The 23,169-nt window shown below is 42.8% G+C and overlaps 1 protein-coding gene across 3 annotated transcripts in view; it reads left to right on the top strand.

The window, feature by feature from the left end:
• GABRA5 (gamma-aminobutyric acid type A receptor subunit alpha5) overlaps positions 1–2,760 on the top strand; it is a 69,436-nt gene extending 66,676 nt beyond the window's left edge. For all 3 annotated transcript variants that reach the window (XM_081907662.1, XM_081907663.1, XM_081907664.1), the window contains exon 10: positions 187–2,760. In XM_081907662.1, the coding sequence (XP_081763788.1) occupies positions 187–483 (297 nt within the window). In that variant the 3' untranslated portion in view covers positions 484–2,760. The remainder of the gene's footprint in view (positions 1–186) is intronic.
• Positions 2,761–23,169: the final 20,409 nt, after the last annotated feature.

Here is a 23,169-nt window from a genome sequence, read left to right on the forward strand (position 1 = left end):
CGAGGATAAGAATCCACTAGAAGAATGCAAAACAGACACCTGCTTAGTCCTCTTTAAATCACTTCCATTGCTTTTATCAGTGTTAAGGTACACATAATCTCTGCATACAGCCCTCATCTTTCTTCATGTCCTAAGTGTGCATTTCTGTTTTTTTCACCAGTGTTCTGTTTTTCTGTTGATTTGCAGAAAAAAGAGCGTGAATTGTTGGCAAGCAGAGCCATGAACACTTACCCTGCCGGACGGATGACCCCCACCTTAAACTTACCAAAGGACTCTGCCCCTGCAGTAATCTCCAACGCCGCTCCCATTCCAGTCAAGCCCGCCGAAAAACCAGCCGAAAACAAAAAGACCTACAACAGCATCAGTAAGATTGACAAGATGTCCCGGATAGTATTTCCGGTCCTGTTTGGAACTTTTAACTTAGTCTATTGGGCTACGTATTTGAACAGGGAGCCTGTGATCAAAGATGCTTCTTCAAAATAAATGGAAGGACCTTTTCGAATCAAGTGTTAGCCATACTTGCAAAAACAAACTCTACCAAGGAGAATTTGAGTTCCAAAAGACTTTCTACCTTTGGGCAATATTCTTCAGGAAGTTTTTGCATGTTTAACAATATGTACAAAAAGAAAAAAATATTATTGCCTCGATTGTTTCTACATGTAACCTCAGATATTTCTGGCAATTACATTAATGGCAGCAGACACAAATCTTTCTAGGACAACAGAAGACATGAGACATGGCTTCTATGCTGCTGAGTAACTTGCATTGATAGTTTACAAATGAAATAGGGTATATTTTTTAAACTGTTTGGGCATATTGCATATCTGCAGTTTTTTATACTTTGAATGTAAATATCGGTGGCAACTGTGGATTCTGCCATTGCAGAAAAGTTCATACAAGTTATTTTGGAGTTTGTCAGTTCTGGAGTATTCTGACTAGGATCCAGAACCCTGCAGGCCCATAGCTTGGCTGTGCACATGTAAGTGGATGTTCACCATCTCTTGTGTTGTGCTCCTACTGGCAGGTTTTTGGATTAGTGGCAATCCACATATGTACACTTGGGTTGCATACACATGGTTGAGTGGGACACCTATCACAGATCAGAGACCACAGGCTTCATCTTGCCTCACATCGCTTCATGGTAAGGCAGACCTTTTCAGCAAAAGCAGTTCACACGTTCAGCTGCAAATCTGAGAAACGGGCTGGGCATTCGATTATGAATGCTGTGGCGACTGGCATCCAAGCTTCTCCTTACCCCAGCCATAATAGGTAACGCTCCTGACATACAGCACAGTACTTTTTGAGTGAAGTACGACGTGATTGCTCTACCTACCTCGGGGATGGGGAACAACAGCAGAGCAGATGTTGTCGTCCTCCAACTCCCATCAGCCCCAGCCAGCATGACCAGTGGTCAAGATGATGGGAGTTGGTGTCCACCAATAACATCTGAGGAACCACAGGTTCCCCATGCCTGGACCTCATGGTTAGCAGTGCCAAATATTATTGGTGCCTCTGGAAAACTAACCATGGGAATATTGATGATCCCTGCAGTGAGCACAATCCATAGCCTATTTCTAGATTATGTCATTAAATCAGTGTTTCTCATACTTGGGTCTCCAGTTGTCATTGGACTACAACTCCCATCATGACTAGCTAGAGAAAAAGCGGTCAGGGATGATGGGAGTTGTAGTTCAGCAATAGCTGGAGGCTCAGGTTTGAGAAACACTGTATGAAATGATTAGTTATTGAGAAGAGTGAATGCATCTTGGATCGGCCTTCATTTTTCTCGCATAGTGGAGCTGTGCAGGTTTTAGAGACCCAGGTCTAGATTCTTTTCATACATAGGTAATAGCCTCTTGATTATAGCCTATGACCATGACTTCAAACTATTTATCTGGAAGAATGAAGCCACACTAAATATCTAGTTCAGGGGTCAGCAAACTTTTTCAGCAGGGGGCCGGTCCACTGTCCCTCAGACCTTGTGGGGGGCTGGACTATATTTTGAGGGGGAGGGGAATGAACGAATTCCTATGTCCCACAAACAATCCAGAGATGCATTTTAAATAAAAGCACACATTCTACTCATGTAAAAACACAAGGCAGGCCCCACAAATAACCCAGAGATGCATTTTAAATAAAAGGACACATTCTACTCATGTAAAAACACGCTGATTCCTGGACTGTCCATGGGCCAGATTTAGAAGGCGATTGGGCCAGATCCAGCCCCCAGTCCTTAGCTTGCCTACCCATGATCTAGTGGCTGCCTCCTAGCTTCAGAAGACTTAGGCAGCTTCAAAGGCTGGTACTTAGAAGACTTGGTAGCCTTAATACACTTTTTCAGTGAAAATAAGGCCACCAGCTAATTCTTCATTGAAAGCAGGAAAGTTGTGCCCATCAGGAATGTGTCACCTAAAGCAGATGGCTTCCCACCGCTTTCATGGTAAACAGGCACCTGCAGGAGGGATGGGGAAGAATTTGATTCAGTTCATGTTTAAAGGCAAATTTACCTAATTCACACTTTCAGAAACACAATAAGAACACAGCCAGCTCTCAAATCCACACTTCTCTAAATTTTGCAATGCAGTTCTCCAGTCAAGTAAAGTGTACCAAAATGCATATACTATAGTAAAACATGCATATAAATGCACATATTAGTGAAAATGAGGGTTGTTCTGCTCACAGTAGGCGCAGTGAAATTAAAGGACCTAAATTAATCGTGTTTACACCCAGCCACATGGGTGGGATATAAAAAATAAAAGTATTATTATTATTATTATTATTATTATTATTATTATTATTATTATTGTATTAGGGAAATTGCTTTGCAAAGGATGTATATGTTAGGCAAAATTGCATTCAAAAACGTGTATATTAAGAAAAATAAGCACTAAAACACTGGTGATTTTAATTCAAACTGATGTGAAAATGGGGGAGAATGGAACTTAAGGCTGGGGGGAAGCAAGAAACAGAAAACCTGGAACTGACAGATTCACCTATCACTACCTGGCAGAAAGAACTTTGAGTTATGGTTATTACCTTTTCCAAATGTCTAGGCCATGACTACAGGCCATGCTGGCTGGGGATTATAGGAATTGAAATCCAACAAGCCCTGGAGAAACATAGGTTTTCCATCTCTTGTCTTGTTTCTAATGTGGTTCCCCCACTTGCAAGATTCACCTTTTTTCACTCCTACAGTGTGTTCAGAACTGTCCTGCCACCATTCCAATAAATTCCAGATTCTACAACAAAATCAAGCAGTGCCCTTATCAGGGAAGTAAACCCTAATCTAATTCTATTAGCTACCTACCTTAATGTATATCTCGTTCAACTTTTGATCCCAGCACTATTGGAGACCACAATCTATTTATTGTGCTATTTATTTCTACTGTTTATAAATTTGTTTTCTCCTCCCCTTCCTTGCAAATGCTCAAACTGAAATGCCTCCCCCAAACCCCACAACAACCCACAATCCATAACCAGTTCGACAACTTTGAAACTGGTATTATATTTAAAGACCATTATAGTAGCACAGAACATAAGAACAGATGTAACTATAGTCAGCAGCTGAATAAAACTCAAGACCCTGGGCAGATTTACACCCATGGGTTTTAATGTTAAGAAAGGGGTAAGGAATGGTTTCGATAACCATATGGACACATGGTGTCCAACTTTTAACATTCATAAAGTGTCATTACAATGTGACAAGAGAACAACCAGCAGTGGAGGGACAACATTTTGGCAAAACAAAAAACAAAGGTAAGAAGGTCTTCAATTTACAAATATGCCCTGTGACATTTTAGAACAATATATCTAATATTGTTCTAATAACATTATACTGGTCAGTGTAGATCCAGCCCATGTTTGTACTTAGTCTTAAGGCTTTGGGGCAGAAAAAAGTATGGTTTACCAATATTCCAGTTTCCTAAAGGCTATTTAAAATTATAGATGAACTCTGACTTTTATCATGTGCACACACAAAAACATACTCCCTATAGGTAGACAGAAATGCTGAGCCCCCAAAATTCTACCCGTTTTCCAGTCTAGTAGCATGTTGACAACAAATCGGGCATTGAGCAATGATTTTGCCATATATACTCACACTGGTCACTCCAGGGACTTTTTCACATGGACCTGCAACTTGACAAACAGAAGTTGTGCAAGAGCCATTCCCATGATCCCATTCCAGTGGTACCTATGCAGGAGCAAGATCCCGGTGGAAGATCTCTCACTGCACAGATGATGCCACTGACCCAGATTCTCATAGGAATTTTGAAACCCACGGACCAGTTTTAATATGCGCTTGCTGAGAGTCTGGTTCACTGATTACTTGAACAATAAAGCCACTACCTACGTGCTCATTAGAAGTGACAGGAATTTTGCCTTTCAGGGAAATAAATACTTTTGTTCAAATTCAAGCTACATCCCCCCCCACCACTTAATTATCATTGTTGAAGAATCGAAACATGTATTGCATGGGATTACTTTTTTTATTTTTTAAAGTAGAATAGAACCAACTACGCCAGATATAACGTACTGTTCATTCGCTTAGTATTCATTTCCATTAGGGTGATATGAACATATTTAGAATGTCTTCTTGAGAGAAAAAAGAATGCATTGTATAATGATGTCATGTTCTGATAAATAAAAGACAGAGAGGGAGAGAGAGAGAAATTATTTTTTTTGTTTTTTTTTTTAAAGCCAGCTGTTTCCAATAGCTATATCAGTATTTTGTTGGGGATCATGCCTTTCGGAAACTTCTATTGCTTCCAGTATGTTTTGCTTCATCGGTGAATGATAAAGGCTGCAATCCTGTACACATTGATCTGGGAGAAAGTCCCACTGAAGTCCATGGGGCTTCCTTCCGAGTAGACATGCCTAGGATTTACACCATCAGGCTGCAGTCCTTTGCACACTTCCTTGGGAGTAGGTGCCATTGAATTTAAACAGGACCTACTCCTGCATTACCATGCCTAGGCTCAGGATTGCATGCGTAATTTGAGTTATTTTTACTTTCTTTTCCCTGCATAGATCCATTGCTTCAGTAGCTTTTGTAATTTTATCTTAATGTTTAAATAAAAGAATACATTTGATAGTCAGTTGCAAAATGTCATCTTTTCCAAACTTACGGTTAATAGAGAGAATTAATGTTCCAGTTTTTTGTTTTTTTAAAACCAGCCAAAAGCTTGAATTGTGATTGCCACCAGTAGGAACAGATGCTAGAAACATACAGGTTTGTGGAATTTGCCAGGGAAATAAGGCTCCATTTCCCAATGTGTATTTGAGGCCTGATCCAGTTGGCCACCTACCTGTGCCATTCAACATTCGTGACTCCTCAGAGCTCAGCTTTGTGTTCCATGACTGCTACTACCAGTGAAACTCACAAATACACAATGCACACAGCAGTGGTTGGGAAGGATAAAAAGGGTGACTTATCATGCCCTTGGTACAAACTTCCATGACTGTAGGGTCACAGCATCCTCAGAAAGGCATTCTAATTGTAAAAACACTACATTTCTTGGGGTTTCTGCTTACCTTATTCAAAGCTGGAGAAAGTATGGCCCTCCTAGTGTTCATGGAGACCAATTCCCATTAGCCCCTGGCACCATGGCCAATAGTCAAGGATGATGGGATTCGTAGTCCAACAACAGATTCACCAATGCTTCTGAATACCAGTTGCTGGAAACCACAGGAGAGTTGAGTGCACTTGTGATCAAATCCTGCTTGCTGGTTTCCACAGGCATCTGTTTGGCCACTGTGAGAATAGCAGGCTGGACTAAATGGGCCATTGGCTTGATCCAGCAGGCTACTCCTGTGTTCTTGTAGAGAGCTCGTTTCCCCATCCCTTACATATTAATTCCATCTGACCATTAGAGTGGTCAGAAGTCTACCAAGTGTGACTCACCATGGCTCAGTGGAATTCCATTCACATCTGTGGGTGGCAGACCAAGCTTGCATGTCAGCAACTTAATGGAAGGTCTTTTCAAGTGTGTGCCCTCCCCTTGTGACATGTTCTTTGTTCTGATGACTTGACGCCAATATATTCACAGGTTCCCCTCTACAGAGAACAATATCTAAAACTTGACTGGTGGAAGTTGGAGTCCACCAATGTCTAGTGGACCACAGGTTCCCTGTTCCTGGTATACAGCTTCAGCTCCTCTAGGATCCCTGGCATACAGTCTCAGTTCACCCTCATGTTGACATTTAGATGTGAGCTTTCTAGAGCAAAAATGTCACTTGGATTCCTCTCCCCCCCAAAAAAATCTTATGCAAAGTAAGGTAGAAGTTCCATTTGCACTGGATTTTTTTTTAATGTCCCAGAGAGTGATCTAATTTATCATCTTTAATTTACTTGTATTTAGTAAACAAAGCTTGAAAACTGCCAAGGTTGCCTAATAATTGATTTTGCACTCGGCATGCACTCATTGTTACCAAGGGACATATGAAATGGAAAATGTTCTGCACAAAAACAGAGCACTGAGAACTTTCCCACTCTATCACTGCCACTTGCTGCGGAGCTACAGGATTTGGCAGGAGCCCAGGAGATGAGATGCACCACTGGCAAGAAAGAGACGTCATTGAAATTCCACTCCCACTGCCCCCACACAGCTGGAACAGCCAAACGTGTTGATTAATTGGTTGAGTTTCTTTGTATGTTGCATTTCCACTGTGAGCTGGGCACCAAAGCAGCTTACAACACCCATCCACAAAACACTGAGAGGCGTGTGTGGAGGAAGAGGAGAGGAAAAGTGTTTGCAAAGCATGTCAATGAAGTGAGACAAGGGAAAAGGCCAACAACTTAGCAAATGAAAGAAGTTCAAAACTGCAAAATAAATAATCTAGATTTAGACATAAGTACAGAGCAAAAAGGAGAAAAAGTTAACAGACAATTAAGTCCCAGCTGCTGCTCTTGGCCTTACTGCACACCAAGGAGCCTCTGTGAGGGATGTAATCCACCAAGAGCAGTCAAACCCAACATTCCTTGTTTTCCCAGAGTGGACATGCAAGGGGATGTTTGGTTCAGCTAGTCAAAACTTCCTGTTTCCTCTTCGGCTGCAACATCCTTCTTTTTGCATGTGACTAGAGGTGGGCGTGACCTTACCTGTCCAAGTAACAAAAGAACAAGGCATGCTGCCACACTCTCTTTTTCACTTCCTTCTTTGTCGGACCAGCTTCTTAGCTAGAAATGTTCTGCTAGCTTCCCAGCTAGCAGAAGCACTGGGATTATTCCCCCATATGGGGTAGATCTAAATGTACACATTTGTAACTAAGTCTGCCTTCAGGGATCCAACTGTGAACTGAACGTAAGTAAACTTCTTTTTTTTACTTTAAATATGTTTGTCGTGTCTTTATTCTTTTAAGAGGGATAAAAGAGAACTTACCAGGAACATACAATTCAATACTGAATTGTATGACAGTGAGAGGCTTACACAAGCCTGCAAAAAGCTATCTGCTGTGCGTCAAAAGAGGAATGTAAACTCTGCTAAGTAAAAGAACTTGCTAGCGCAAGTTAGGAAGGATATTAATAAACAACATATCCTCTCCTGCCTCCCTGAACATTCCCACACTCTGCAGCATAACCTAAATACAGGTCAGAGAGGGAGAGGTCTTCTCTGCAGGCTAAATGAACTGCAGCAGACTACCAGCATCTTTCATCCAGGGGAGACTTAAGAACAGCAAGAGAGTCCCCCAGCCTCTTGGAAGTCCCAGCTGCTAGCCCTTGTTCTACGACTCTTCTCATTTATATCTGCAGGTGTGGTGGTGATGTCTTGGGCTGATGTCTTGCCTTGGTAATGGACTAGATGTTACTAAATAAAGTGACACTCAGTCCCAATAAGACTAAGGGACAGTTAGGGAGGGTTGGTTACCTAGACTGGGTGGATGAGAGGTGGCTTACTCTTGGTGGAGTTACACTCCCTCTGAAGGAGCAGGTATGTTGCTTAGGGGTACTTTGGGATCCTTCACTCTCACTTGAGGCGCAGGTGGCCTCGATGGTGTAGAGTGTCTTCTACCAGTTTGGCTGGTGGCCCAGCTGTGCCCCTATCTGGTCAGGGATAGCCTAACTGTTGTCTATGCTGTGGTAACCAACCTCCCAGATTGGGCAACTATTAGACATGATAGCCATTCCACCATATGTAATGAGAGTTTGGGGTTTTGTGTGGCTGCAATTTTAAACCCTCTTATGGGGAATAAGTCCCACATTAAAACAGCAGCAGTCAAACAATGCAAGAGTGCTACATATTAAGAAGAAGTTGCGAGTGAAAAACGTTTTCAGGGTCTACTTGAAAGCCAGTTCTCTATAATTTCCCTGGGGAGAGAATTCAACAAGCATGGGGCCAGTACCAAAAAGGCCCTGCCCTCCTGTGCCTGTGAATTCTGATTTCCACTCAACATTTGGGGGTTGTTCCATAAATCACAACTACTAATCATCAATATCTTCCATAAAAAAAAATCTGGTGAAATGAGAAATTTCTATCAAGGTTTGTGCCATTGAAGAGTAACTGTGCAGAGAGCATCCTAAGACATTTAAGACCCAAACTTCCTTGCTGCAAACACCTCTCTGCAGTTCTGATTCAGTTTAGCCTGTCCCTTCTGCCATCAAAAGGGCAACATTGTAAAACTGAGTTTCCAGTGCTGCTCTTCTCCTTCCCTTCCTCCCTCCCTCGATGGTGTTGCTAAAATATTGCCATAATGGTCTGTTTTCTATTACCTTCTATCTCATTTTGTGCCCTACAGGAGGAATTTAAGTTTTCTATGAAAGCGTTTGCTTCCTTACAAAAGTTGTTGCACACAGCAAATACTGTGGACACAATTAATGGTTTCTATTTCAGGTTAAAGCCAAGAGAATGTATTGTACTGGAGCATAATGCTGCCGTACACAAACATGGCACAATGCACCATCAATAACAGTACTTGCATTCTTATGGATATTGGAGAGCAGATGATGGGAACAGCATTCGAATAGGAAGGAGCGGGGGAGGGAAGGGATCTGTGCATCAAACTTATTAACCATTGTGGGGAGGCAGGGTATCTTGGTACAGTGTGTGTGTGTGTGTGTGTGTGTGTGTGTGTGTGATTGCAATTGCTATGCTTCTTGGATGTGTGAGGATGTAACTAACTAAAACTAATCAAGAATGCAGCACCTAGACTGGTGGTTGGGAGCGGCTGCCGGAACCATATAACACCAGTCCTAAAGGATCTACATAGGTTCCCAGTACATTTCTGAGCACAATTTAAAATGTTGATGCTGACCCTTAAAGCTCTAAGCAGCCTCGGTCCTTGTACCTGAAGGAGCGTCTTCACCCCCATCCTTCAGCCCGGACACTGAGATCCAGCGCCGAGGGCCTTCTGGTGGTTCCCTCACTGTGGGAAGTGAGGTTACAGGGAACCAGGCAGAGGGCCTTCTCGGTAGTGGTGCCCAACCTGTGGAACACCCTCCCGTCAGATGTTGAGGTGATAAGAACTACACAACTTTTAAAAGACATCTGAAGCCAGCCCTTTATCAGGAAATTTTAAATGTTTGATATTATATTGGTTTTTTACATTCTATTGGAAGTTCTCCAGAGCGGCTGGGGCAACCCAGCCAGATGGATGGTGTATTATTGATTGGGTGGAATCACTGATCACACTTTTGCTATGGAACTTCCTAATTTTCCTGTGCAACATTCTTGGGGAAAGGTGATGGTTGCTGCAGGGCCACTGCAAGCTGACATGAAGTCTGCTTTCTGGCTCACATTTACTCTGTAGTAGACCTCATGTAATGGGAATTGGGGTTGCTTGTGCGTAAATTCCAAACTGCTCCGAGCTGGCTACGTAGCTGGACCTTTCCCCAGTTTGACAGCCCTAAAAACGCGACTGTCTCAATCACTGGCAGAATCCGTCAGTGGGTGTTTCCTAAACTTCCTCCAACATAAGAATTCCTTAACAGATAATCTCCTCCTCGCTTCTCTGCGCGGAAGCCTTCTGCTCAGAGTAGGTGTGCCAAGGGGTGGTCCTGCACTTTCCTCACTGACTTCACTGGAAGAGTCTCGGAGCCTCCCCTCCAAAGTACTCTCAGCCCCTCCTTTCTTCCTGGTGTCACCTTGGTTTCCTTCCCCAGCGGAAGCTCTCTCTCTCTCCTTGCTGGTTCCCTCTCCGGCATCATTAGGGAGCCTTGCCGCTCCACTTGGCTCCGATGTCAGTTCCCTGACACCTCACTATGTACAATTGGGGCTCATTGTTAAGTAAATGTGGAGAGACTTTAGAGCACCTCATTCTTATGCATATTTATTCAAGAGCAAATCACTCTTTCTTCAATAGGACACACTCTCCTATAAATGTGTTTTGGGTCACAGCCTAGGTCCTATATACACAGCTACTTGGGAGTATTTTCTAGTGGGGTCAGTTGTGCATCTGAGTCGGCATGCACTAGGTGCAAGGTGCCAGAATCATTGCAGTTTATTGCTCCATCTTTGAACAGAAAATCTGCTTCTAAAGGCTCCCTCAAACGTATGGCGTACCTCAGGGCATCATTCATCATAACCTACTTGGGAAAATGGGAGTTGGCAAAGGAAACAGAAGGACTCAGCTGGCAAACCCCAGGGAAATAGTACTTATTCTGTGAAGAGAAACTACCTAGGGGCTGAAGCAGTTAGGCTCCTTCTCAGGGACACTCATATTTACAGTGTCCAGAGGCAGAGAGCAACAGTCACTGAGAGAATATTAATTCACACAAGAAGAAAACAATTGTCCCTAAGCTTCCTGCAGTGTAACTGTATCTTAGAAGGATCATTTACCTTCAAACATCTTTTAAGGCATCTGTTGCAAGGAATTGCTGTAGTTGTAGGCTTCATTCTGCTTTGGCCCTTCCGTCCAAAACATAAGAGTGACCTTAAGATGGTCAGGCAACCTTCCTTTGTTAGGTGTATCTCTTCTGAATAACCCAGTGACTGACTGATGGCTGGGGGTTATGTAGAGATCTCTCTTGAGTGTCAGCCATCAGAACTAGGAGTCTCCTCAAGTGCATTTGCTCAGATGGAATGTATCCTTGAACAGTGATAATGCCTCTCACTTGCCTGGGTGAAGGATGGTGAGATATGTAACAGTGCTGGGGAGTAGTTTTAGGTGGCTGTGATGTCACTTACTATACAGAGATAGGAGTCACATCTGTTCCATTGTCAACTTTTGCTCCTGGCACCACCTGCTTTTAACCCTAGAATCGTAGAATCTTAAAATTGTGGAGCTGGATGGGACCACAAGGGCCGTCTGGTTCAACCCCCTGCAATGCAGGAATCTTTTGCTCAACATGGGGCTCAAACCCACAATCTTGAGATTAAAGTCTCATGCTCTACTGATGGAGACATGTGTATCTCCTGGAAAAACCGCTGATGAGGGAATGTGGCACTTGGGCTGAAGAATCCTCCTTCTGCCCCCACTCTAAAGGATGCCCAAACTCAAGTAGCACTATTCCTAGGATTATTCACCTTACTTAGTATACAACAGTGAGTTAAAATGGCGTAGAGCATCACCTAGAGTAACATGGTCCTTTGGACCAGCATGAGCTATGCAAATGCTATCCTTTCTGTATGATTAAGCTGGTGTGTGAACTGTGCAAATGCTTTCACTTCTGAACTTCTGTGGGAATTAGATGGTGATAATGTCTTGGTACATACCCAAAGAAGCTAGAAGACAAGGACTGCTCCTGGTGGAAAGCACTGAATGGGAGGGCTATGCTTGAAACTTGAAAAAAAAAAGTTTACTTTCTTCAGCTCAGCGGAACATGTGCTGCAGGGCTCAATCTCATTCACTTATTTCCATTGCACATCATTTGAATAAAGCTAATCAGCATCAAGGCCATTGCAATTAAGCTTTGTTATTTCTTTGCACTTCTGCACACTTCTGCAGTCTCCGGAGCCTTAAAGAAATCGTTTGTAAGCTGAGCCTATGCACACTGACCAGGAAGCAGTTCCATGATCACAGCGGGTCTGAACACCTGAGTAAACACACTGTGAATATTTTGTAGATAGTCATGAGCTAAGAGAGAAGTTTATTCACTCCAGCTTATCCCAACACAGCATTCTTTTCATCACTGCACATGAGTTCTGCACCAGAATTTGGGGTGGTGTTGAGGAAACATAGCTAGTAGTTGAGCACATGCTTTAGATACAGGAGGCCCCATTTTCAGTTCCCAGTATCTCTTGATTCAAAGATCTCAGGTAAGCAGGGCTAGCAAATACCTTGCCGGAGAGTTGCTGTAGTAGAAGAGTTTGGATTTGATATCCCGCTTTATCACTACCCGAAGGAGTCTCAAAGCGGCTAACATTCTCCTTTCCCTTCCTCCCCCACAACAAACACTCTGTGAGGTGAGTGGGGCTGAGAGACTTCAGAGAAGTGTGACTGGCCCAAGGTCACCCAGCAGCTGCATGTGGAGGAGCAGAGACGTGAACCCGGTTCCCCAGATTACAAGTCTACCGCTCTTAACCACTACACCACACTGGCTCTGGTAGGTGATGCTTGGCTCAAGAGACCAATATGTGCTCATTTCCAGGGAACTTCCTAGTACATATGTATAGAGTTCCAGCCTGCTTTAATTTTCCCCGGGCTCTTGGCCAATCTTTTGCAAGTCCAGGTCCCATGTTGCTCTCCACCTCACAAGCTTCTGCTGAGCAAAGACCACATGTGACAACATGATATGGTTCAAATTAGGCCACACCTTAATCGATTACAAATGCAAGTTGTTTGGCAAAGGCATTGGGTTACAACAGATATCAAGCAGCCTGACTGTGGGATGATCCAACTCCAAAAGACTGCAGTGATCTACCCATTGTCATTGGAGGGGGGAGGAGCTATTTTTTAAGGGAGAGGGGCAAGCCAACAAGCGCACAAAACAGTAAAGCCCACTAACGTTGGCAGCAGAATATAAAAGACCGACCTTTAGATGCTACGTAGGTTGACCTACGGTATACATCAAATAGGCACCACCTCTCAGTGGAGTGCCATCTCAAGGAGTGGTATGGACCTAGTGTGGGCATCCAGACAGAAGCACCTCCTCATGGATCCCTTTAACGGAATACCTCTATTCCCATGGCTTGATCAAAATGACTTCATGGCTGACGTGGGGAGGCCTGATGGTCCGAATTTGGTACATGGATCTGTGGTTTCCCACTGCTGTGATATGATCTGTATACTATCTATAAAACAGAAATGCACTTTCAGAAAGACATATTCCTGGGAAGTGAAATGGGCATCTGATCTATGCAGTAATGACTGTTGCTTTTCAGGGGTATCAGCATGTGTTCTTCTGGAGTTCTGTCCAATGCATTGCATGAGAAACCAACCTTTCACGTATGTTCCAAAAACTGACTGCTTTGGCTTTCTGCCTGTCCAACCAAGTTGAGTGGTTTGGCCCTTGAGTTGTAACAAATGCCTTTTCTCTGTTCCCTGCTGAGATCTCTCCAACATCCTACTGAGCAACACTTGTAGTCCCATCTCCATCCATGCCGCATGGATTCCCACACTTTTTCTGCAGCCTCTTATGTTTCTGCCTAAGTCCACTCTTTGCCCTTAGTCTGTGTCTGTCAACTGGAAACTGGATTTCAAATAGCTTGTCCTATCCTTTCAGTCAAGCCTAGTCACTGGTACAAACCCTGACGTACCTTGCATTTGTTTTGATTGTGACTCATGATTTACTCTCGGCACAATAATGATAATAATAAAAACCAGTGAAGTATATATTGCAGGATGTTATCCTTCCCAGGTCATCTGGACCTTGTTTTCTATCAATGGATTGTGCACAGTCTGTGATCTCCACGTTGCTTTGCCAGATTTCTTACTTTGTTCAAGAAAGGTGCACTGTTTGCATTTGCCATGGCATTGACTAATCCCTGCTTTAGCTACAGTCATCCACTAGATGGTTTGCTTTTGTTTGTAATGGCATTTTCATAGTTCTTTCTGTGTCTGTATTTGCAGGCTTGATCTAAGATCAATGAAAAGCAACAGGGATAATGTGCATAAATTTCAGTGACGTTTTCTACAAGTCTTCCTTATTTTATTCTATTTTGGTTTTTATTTTTTAAATCAGCAAATCATAATAGAATCTGATGAAATTGTAGTTAACTTTATAGCACTTTGTGTCATTTTACTGCTAAATGCAGTAATTTGCTTGAAATACCACAGGAGGAGTCCATAAAAGCTAGATGGTTTAACAACCACCTTTTATAGCTCTACGGTAGTTGTTTAATACAGATAATCAAAATTCCCACTTAGTTTCTAGCTAATTATTGACTGCTGACAGAAGAATTTTCTTGTGCACTTACTTAGCAAGGGAAGGTCACATTCTCCAAAGTTTTTTGCTATTTACAGCTTACAGAGAGATTTAAGTTAGATAAAAAGACTTTCAGTATCAGAACAAAAAAAGATACAAGTTAAATAATGTTTAATTAAATTGGCAAAATAACTTTGGGTATAATATACAGATGGAACAATGGGAGCATATGGGATTATAGGGTTAAAATACACATTAACTGAAAGGAAAATTTTAATAAAATGGTGTACCATTGGTATTTAACCCCTCAGATGTTATTTAGAATGTATAAAAATATTCCAAATACTTGCTGGAAGTTTAAAGATGGAATTTTAAAGGATGGCACTGTGATCTAAACCTCTGAGCCTTGGGCTTGCAGATCAAAAGGTCAGCGGATCGAGTTCCCATGATGGGGTGAGCTCCTGTTGCTCGGTCCCAGCTCCTGTCAACCTAGCAGTTTGAAAGCATGCCCAAAAGTGCAAGTAGATTTATAGGTGCTGCTCCATCTGGAAGGTAAACGGCATTTCCATGTGCTGCTCTGTTGTTGGTGTTCCATTGTGCCAGAAGCGGCTTAGTCATACTGGCCACATGACCCAGAAAAACTGTCTGCAGAGCAGACAAACACCGGCTTCCTCGACCTGAAAGTGAGATGAGCACTGCAACCCCAGAGTCGTTCGCGACTGGACTTAACTGTCAGGGGTCCCTTACCTTTTACCTTTACCTTTAAAGAACATGAAGGGACATTCTATCATGCTGGGGGGGGGATGTAAAAAGCTATTAAAAAATGGATACAAATTCAAACAATGATACGGAGAATCTTGAAGGTTAACTTCCAACTGAAACCAAAACTCTTCCTGCAGGAACTTATGGACAAACAATTAGAAAAAGGACTATGGAAATTTATTCCAAGACATGATTCCGGTGGTGAGACTTTTATACTCAAAAAGATGGAAAAACTCATGTTTCCCAACAATGGAAGAACAGTTGTTAAAATTATTGGACGTAGCTGAGATGGTGAAATTTACATGTTTAATCAGGGAAACATTGACTAAAGATTGGGAATCTCTTATAGACTCTGTGTGTGAAAAAGAAAATGAACTAATGACATTTGGGTTTGAAGACTGAAGATAATGTTGGTTTATAGAAAGTGGTTTTATTACGTGTAATACTGGAATGGATGAGTTGAATAACATTTACAAATAGCTGATAGACGAGGAACAAGAAGTTCTTTCTTTCTTTTGCTTTTGTTGTGGTTTGTGCTTTTATCTAGATTAACTTTTTACTTTGACAAAAAAGATATTTTATAATAATTTCTGTATACCTTTTTCTATATTCCAATAAAATCTATGGGGGGGGGGAGAGAGTTTTCTTGTTCCTGCTCAGGAATGATCTGATAACTGAGTCAGGTGATCTGTTGACAAAAATAATTAAAATCCATATGTTCCCATACATATCCTAAGGAAGATTACTGAATAAACAGAAACGCTCAAAGGATGATTATTCTTTTCAAAGGTTTGATTATAAGGATCTCCATCTGTTACTGCTACTTATGTGTTGTCTTGTGTTCTGCTCTCAAGTTAGTGCTGTCTTCTTACCCCAGTTATATTGAAAGGTCAGAGATGAAGGGAAAAGTTCCTCAGCATATCACTTTACCATCATTGATGTCACCATCTTCAACAAAGCAAGCAGGGAAAGAAAGGACTCGTGAGTTCTCTGTGACTTTCCACATCAATGGCCTGTAAGTTTTGGCTTTTCATTTCCGCACCTGCAATTAGCTTTGGTATTGAAATGAAATGTGACTTGAACTGAAGATCTTCTCTGTTGTGGTTGTTCTTAAAATAAGGAATTGGTTTCAGAAATTCGCCCTAGTGAACCATTTTTCAAATCCTAGGTTTTTTGAACTATTCAAATCACACTTTTTTGCAACTTTGTTTTCCACTAAATTGACATTACAGTGACAAACGCTTCAGGTTACAAACTCCACTAACCTGGAAGAGTTACCTCGAGTTGAGAACTTTGCCCCAGGATGAGAACGGAAATTGTGTGCCGGTGGTGCAACAGCAGCAAGAGGCCCCATTAGTGAAGGAACGCCTCTAGTTAAGAACAGTTTCAGGTTAAGAATTGACCTCCAGAACGAATTAAGTTCGTAACTAGAGGTACCACTGTAATTTGTATAAAGTCTTTTTGGTTGTTTGTTCTAATAGATTAAAAAATGTTAATCCTCTAAAGTACTTGTTGGCAAATCTGTATCTAACTAGAGTGGGCGGCTGCCTCTTGGGCTACACAATGGAGACTCAAGGATCTGTCGATATTTGGTTAAATAAAAACAGAATTTGCTGAAGGCCTACATTCAAACAAGGGGCTAAGTAGGAGAGAAGCCCCTGCAGAGCTTTAAAGTCACAAAAGTAGTGTAGCGAGAGAATAATAGGTTGTTAGACTTTTTAAATATCTCATTCTAGTTGCTACCAGAGCTTCCCCGTTTCTACCCCTCTCACAGTGAAAAGTCCATACAGTTTTATAAGTTTAAAATGGCTTTACTTACAAAACATCCAAAGGTCAGATTCATGCATTTATCCATGCAACAGCAAGTAAACACAAGAAGAATTCCTGGGACATAAAACATAGCAAAATAGGGGAATATAATTACGCAGTCTGAGCTTGTAGCAAGCAAGCTCAGGCACATCCTATCTCAGTGAGTTCATGTGGTGAAAGAAGAACAAACAAAGGAGGAATCTTAACTTTCCTCCTTCCAGCTGAGGAGTCTAGCTGAGTCTAGGAATACAGAGCTGTGGTCTTAACCCCATCATGCATTAACTAGCCTTAAGCTTGCTAGTTATATCTGACTGCAATTTCCCATAGGATCACTATGCCATCAATGTATGCCTACATGGTTGGGGGTGCCTACTGGCATCACAGAGGTTAAAATGTTGTATCCAGTAAAATCAAACATCTCCTTTCACTTTCCAATGCCCTTAACAACTCCCTGTTGAGGAAGCTGGAAAAAAATATCTGCATTGTTTGAGAGGAGCCACAATACAGTGGTACCACGGGTTACATACGCTTCAGGTTACATACGCTTCAGGTTACACACTCCTCTAACCCAGAAATAGTCCTTCAGGTTAAGAACTTTGCTTCAGGATAAGAACAGAAATTGGGCTCCGGTGGTGCGGTGGCAGCAGGAGGCCCCATTAGCTAAAGTGGTGCTTCAGGTTAAGAAGAGTTTCAGGTTAAGAACGGACCTCCAGAACGAATTAAGTATTAACCCAAGGCACCACTGTACTAGCTCAATCGCTTTCTGAGGTAAACTATAAATTACTGCTGCTTCCTTCAATGGGTATTCTTTCAGTTTGTTGTGCATACTGATATAAAGACATCTCTCTCTCTTTTTCCTATGACCTCTCCCAGGTAGGTTCAAGATGGAAAACTGATGGCTGTGGTACCACCAAGTTGCTGATCAATATAAAAGATGCTCAGATACTCTCTCTCACCCCTCCCCCGCCGATTCTTCCTATGCAACTCTCTTTCATATGCTCTCACCTATCTGAAAAGAACACAATCCTAACCTACGGCACTGGCTGGGTAACTATGAACTTTATTCCAAAATGTCAGGAAAGGTAGATGAAAGGTCATGCTTGGAAACTCAGATATTCTTTTTGAAAACTAGGGGGACAGAGCAGGGGAACTGAGGAAGCTCCAAGGAGGCCAAACCTTCAGTAAGGCTAGAAGAAAGTAAGCCTAAGATTCTTATTCAAATTACTCTGATCACTTTATCAAGGCAGCTATAACAATATTCTCATGCCATTCTTAATCCACATTATTTTCTATTATACTGCTGATTTTCCTTGACGTTCCTACGTCTTTCTTCAAATGAAATAATGGGCTGAATCCAACAAAGTACTTCCATTTGCACTCAAGGGGTGGAATTTCCCTTCCCTCTCCTCCCTTTATGTCCCCTCCTCCAGATCTGTTTTTGGGTTGCCTCAGTCCTGCTAAGTAGATTGGAGAGGACTTGGGGGCATTTGAGAAGAGGAGAGGAAGGGGAAGTTCTGTTGAGAAACCCAGTGTTATTTTCTATATGAAAATTGAATTACTGAATTGTGTTTCAATTTGTTTCAGTAACAATCTGGAGTCTGTGGCCCTTATCTTTGGTTATGTTTTACTCCCTGGCAGAGCGTTGGGGGGGTATAGGGGCAGTTGCCACAGGCACAAAATTGTTAGGGGTGAAAAATTTCAACACCTGGTGTTGCCTCAAGACAGTTGTGTGCTTCTGTTGCTAGGCTCCATTGAAAATGGCTTCCCCATGCAAACCAGGAAGTGACCTCTCCAGACTTCAGAAGTCCACAGTAACTCAAAGCAGGGCTTTCAGTGGGGCTGCCCCTGTTCTATGGAACAGCCTTTCTTCTGAGATACATCAGGCACTCACTATCTTTTCCTATCATAAACAACTGAAGACATTTTTGTTTTGACAACCTTTTCCAGATGGCTGAAAAGGTCTCTGCCTTGGGTGTTCATTGTCTTTAAACCTATCTTTTTTGTTCTATTTTTTAAAAGCTGCTTAAAACACTTTTCACGGTATGTTTGTTAATCCCTTTCAGACACACGTAAAAGGCAATTCGATAATAATTAGAGTCATCATCATCATCATCATCATAATTTAATACTCCAGTGAAGGAAGTTGCATGCTCAGCCACAGTGATGGAGCACTGAACAACCAAGTAGTGAGTGGTCTTCTTCTTTGGTGATCACTTGTGGCTGAGTAAGATTGTCTTCCATGAACACAGTCTTAATGGTGTGTCTGCAAGTGACTATGGAGGCCAATTCTGGATCCACACGTCCTTACACAGTGGGGTTTTGGGGCGGGAGCAGTGAGTGGTGTGCCTGCTTGCAGATAGCAGTACTCTGCCTGCCTCACTTAATGGGATAGGTTTCAAACTTCTCTCTGCAACAACATATTTAAAAGAAGCCGATCATTTCTAAACCTACCTGACAGGCATTTTGGAATTTCTATTAAAGCACAATGGTCCAAACAGCAGCCCAAAGCAATAGCTGCTGTCTTAAGATCGATGGCAATTCTCCCATAAATAGAACTTCCTGTGGCTTGCTCCCAGCTTAATCTATGGGTGGGGAGGAATGGGCTCAGCTGGAAACAGCACAGCAGCAACAAAAGGCTTTCTGAGCAGCATTTCTTGGATCAGCTGCAAGAAGATCCTGCAGCCAAAAAAAAAGGACTGTTAAGGCAGCAGCTCCCTGTTGTCATTGGGCTGCAACACAGTAACTTGTGGCATAGTTGGCAATTGAAGGGAGGACAGCTTCCCCGTCTCACAGGGTAGTCTATAGAGGAAGGGGAGAAGTGCCTCAGCTACAAAGTTTCCCTGGCTGTTCATTCTGTGCTGGTTGTGGGCAAGCTCTAACTAATTAAAAAAAGGGACAATTTTATACTGAAAAGTAAAGGTAAAGGGACCCCTGACCATTAGGTCCAGTCGTGGCCGACTCTGGGGTTGCAGTGCTCATCTCACTTTATTGGCTGAGGGAGCCGGTGTACAGCTTCCGGGTCATGTGGCCAGCATGACTAAGCCACTTCTGGTGAACCAGAGCAGCGCACAGAAACACCATTTACCTTCCCGCCAGAGCAGTACCTATTTATCTACTTGCACTTTGATGTGCTATCAAACTGCTAGGTTGGCAACGGGAGCTCACCCCGTTGCGGGGATTCGAACCACCAACCTTCTGATCAGCAAGTCTTAGGCTCTGTGGTTTAACCCACAATGCCACTCGCGCCCCTATTTTATACTGTACTGTATGCTATACTGTTCTTGGCTCTTTGGAGCTGTCCGGAGTTCAAGTGCTGAAAGAGGATGGTTACTGGTTATGTAAGGGAAGAAAGCCCTTTGTCCCCTACCCCTTATCTAGCCAGTTCCTCTTCCTTATGCTTCCCACCTGATTTAGCAGCCCACCACCCACCACAGAGGAAGCTCCCCTTTGAACACATCCTCCTGAGAAGCACACATCATACAAAGCAACCGAATGCCTTCCTTCTGCAACAGATCTGTGAATCACGCCATCTCCTCTGCTACCTCAGTCCTGCACCTCACAAATAGTTATTGATACAGAACAAGGCATTTACTGTCCAGGCAGCTTATCTAGCCAATGCAGAAGCCCACGCTGCATTTAAACAAACATTCCAAGTAGCAAATTAGCATGAAGCATATTGGTCGCAGCACTGAAAACAAGCAGGAATAAGAACCCTCCAATTGTAGGAACTAGATTGTGTTTGAACTAGATTTGCCCTTCTGGCAACCGTCAAATGTAGCTTTTACAGCAGGTAATTATTAATTTGCATGAACTGTAATGAGGTAATGTAACCATGGGAATAGCCTCCTAGGTGGAAGTAGAGGTTTAAAGACTCCATTTCCAAAGAGGCAGCAAGCTTTAGAAAATCCATGCCACCCAGGAGAACAGTTCATGGGCAGACAGAAAGATACTGCCAATGTGTTGGGATCAATGATGACATCAGACAATGTTTTCTTCCAATGCCCCGGTCAACCCCAGAAAACCCTCCCTTTTTTTGTCTTTACCTATGGCATAGATTTTCCCTTTACTGAAGTTGGCATGGGCTACTCAGATTTCTGCTGCAGTAGGCTAGACTGCAGGGATGCGGGTGGCGCTGTGGTCTAAACCACTGAGCCTCTTGGGCTTGCTGATCAGAAGGTCAGTGGTTTGAATCCCCACGATGGGGTGAGCTCCCGTTGCTTGGTCCAAGTTCCTGCCAACCTAGCAGTTCAAAAGCACGTCAAAAAGTGCAAGTAGATTAATAGGTCCGGTGGGAAGGTAAACGGCATTTCCGTGCGCTACTCTGGTTTCAGTGTTCCATTGTGCCAGAAGCAGCTTAGTCATGCTGGCCACATGATCTGGAAAAACTGTCTGTGGAGCGGACAAACGACGGCTCCCTCGGCCTGTAAAGTGAGATGAGCACCACAACCCCAGAGTTGTCTGCGACTGGACTTAACCGTCAGGGGTCCTTTACCTTTACGCTAGACTACACATACTTGGATCTCACTTCACAAGGCTGACTCTCTCCCTCTCCCTCTCTCTCTCTCTCTCTCTCTCTCTCTCTCTCTCTCTCCCAGAAAGTGAGATCCAAAACATCCTATGAACCCGCCCAAACCCAGAAGCACTCCCAACTGCAGGATTGCAGCCTAAGATAAATGAATAAGCAGAAATTATTTTGCATTTCATGCTACTTTTAGAATGACTGTCTACTTCTGAAGTTTAAAAAAAATGCAGGTTGTGCTTACTGAATGAGGCCTTTTCTCTCTGTCCTACCAATATCTGCAGCGCAGTTGGTGGGAACTCAAGTGAAGGACATCTTGGTGGCTGCTCCCTGTGAACTCTATGACAGTCTAGACCAAGCAGAGCTGCTTCTGTTGCTACATGGTAGTACAATTGGCTTTGATGCACTGGTGTATTTTGAAGGCTGAGCACACGTGTGGCTTAACTGTATTTGTGAACTTGCTTGCTTCCTTGTGGTTTTATTATATAAACTGCTCCAGGATTCTTATGAAGAGCCGTGCAACAAATGAAATCAATATAAAAACAGACAACTTTAATTAAGAAAAGCTGTTGTTAAAAAAGCAACTCATTTTCAAAGACATGCATTTGAGTTCCCTTACCTTTCACTTCTCGACTGATCTGGGGCTAATTCTGTGGTTCTGTATGGGAGAACAACCTACTGGCATCCGGTTAAAAGGGAGGAAGGCATGAGCCTTCAAATTTGAGCTCATATATTACTACTTAATTTTCCCCTACTAAAACCAACAGAGTTTAGGGTGCAATCCCATTGATCTCCGTGGGACTTAGAGCTCACCCACATTTCTGCTTCTCCTGTGCCTGGAAGGCACGTGTCCAAGTGGTTATCCACTGGTCCCATACTTTCTAGGCATGAGTCAGAGTGGTTTTCTGTTTGCTCCATTGCTTTCTCCTGGAAAACACACTCTTTACCACTGAATCGGAGCAAGCATCAATCTGAGGAAAACTTGATTGGTGTTGCTCCAATTCAGTGGGAAAGAGTGGGTTTCTCCAAGGGAAATAAGTAGAGATTAATTAACAACAGCAACAAAAGTTTGATCTGTGGACATCAATGACAGATCTCCCATTCAGTAGTATGGGGGTTTCCCCAGTTAATAATTTCTGGTGCAAATAATAGTAATAATCAGGTAGCTGTGTTGTTACATGAGAGGGCGGCGGGAAACCAGGGATCTTTATTGTATCTTTATTTTGTCGGAGTGTTCAGGGTGGCAGGAGGGGATATATTGTTTATTAATATCCTTCCTAACTTGTGCTAGCAAGTTCCTTTACTTAGCAGAGTTCCATTCCCCTTTTTACATGCACAGCAGATAGCTGGTTGCAGGCTCTCACTATTATACAATTCTGTCTGTCTCAGATTGAATTGTATGTTCCTAGAAAGTTCCCTTGAATCCCTCTTAAAAGAATAAAGACGCCACAATCTTATTCAAAGACAATAAAAGAAGTTTACTCACATCAGTTCACAGTTGGATTCCTGAAGGCAGACTTAGTTACAAATATATGCATGTGGATCTACCCCATATGGGGCAATAATCCCAGTGCTTCTGCTAGCTGAGAGCTAGCAGAACAGTCCTAGCTAAAAGCTGGTCAAACGAAGAAGGAAGTCAAAAAGGAGGGGAGTGTGCTGCGTGACTTGTCCTTTTCTTACCTGGACAGGTTAGGTCACATCCACCTTCTATCACATGCAATAGGAAGGATGCTCCAGCCAGGAGGAACAGGAAGTTTCCACTGGCTGTACTAAACATTCCCTCGCATGTCTGCTCTAGCATTGCAAGGAATGTCGTACTTGACTGCCTCTCATGGATCAT

Source organism: Podarcis melisellensis, assembly GCF_964234715.1.
Source record: "Podarcis melisellensis genome assembly, chromosome: 4".
NCBI lineage: Eukaryota > Metazoa > Chordata > Lepidosauria > Squamata > Lacertidae > Podarcis > Podarcis melisellensis.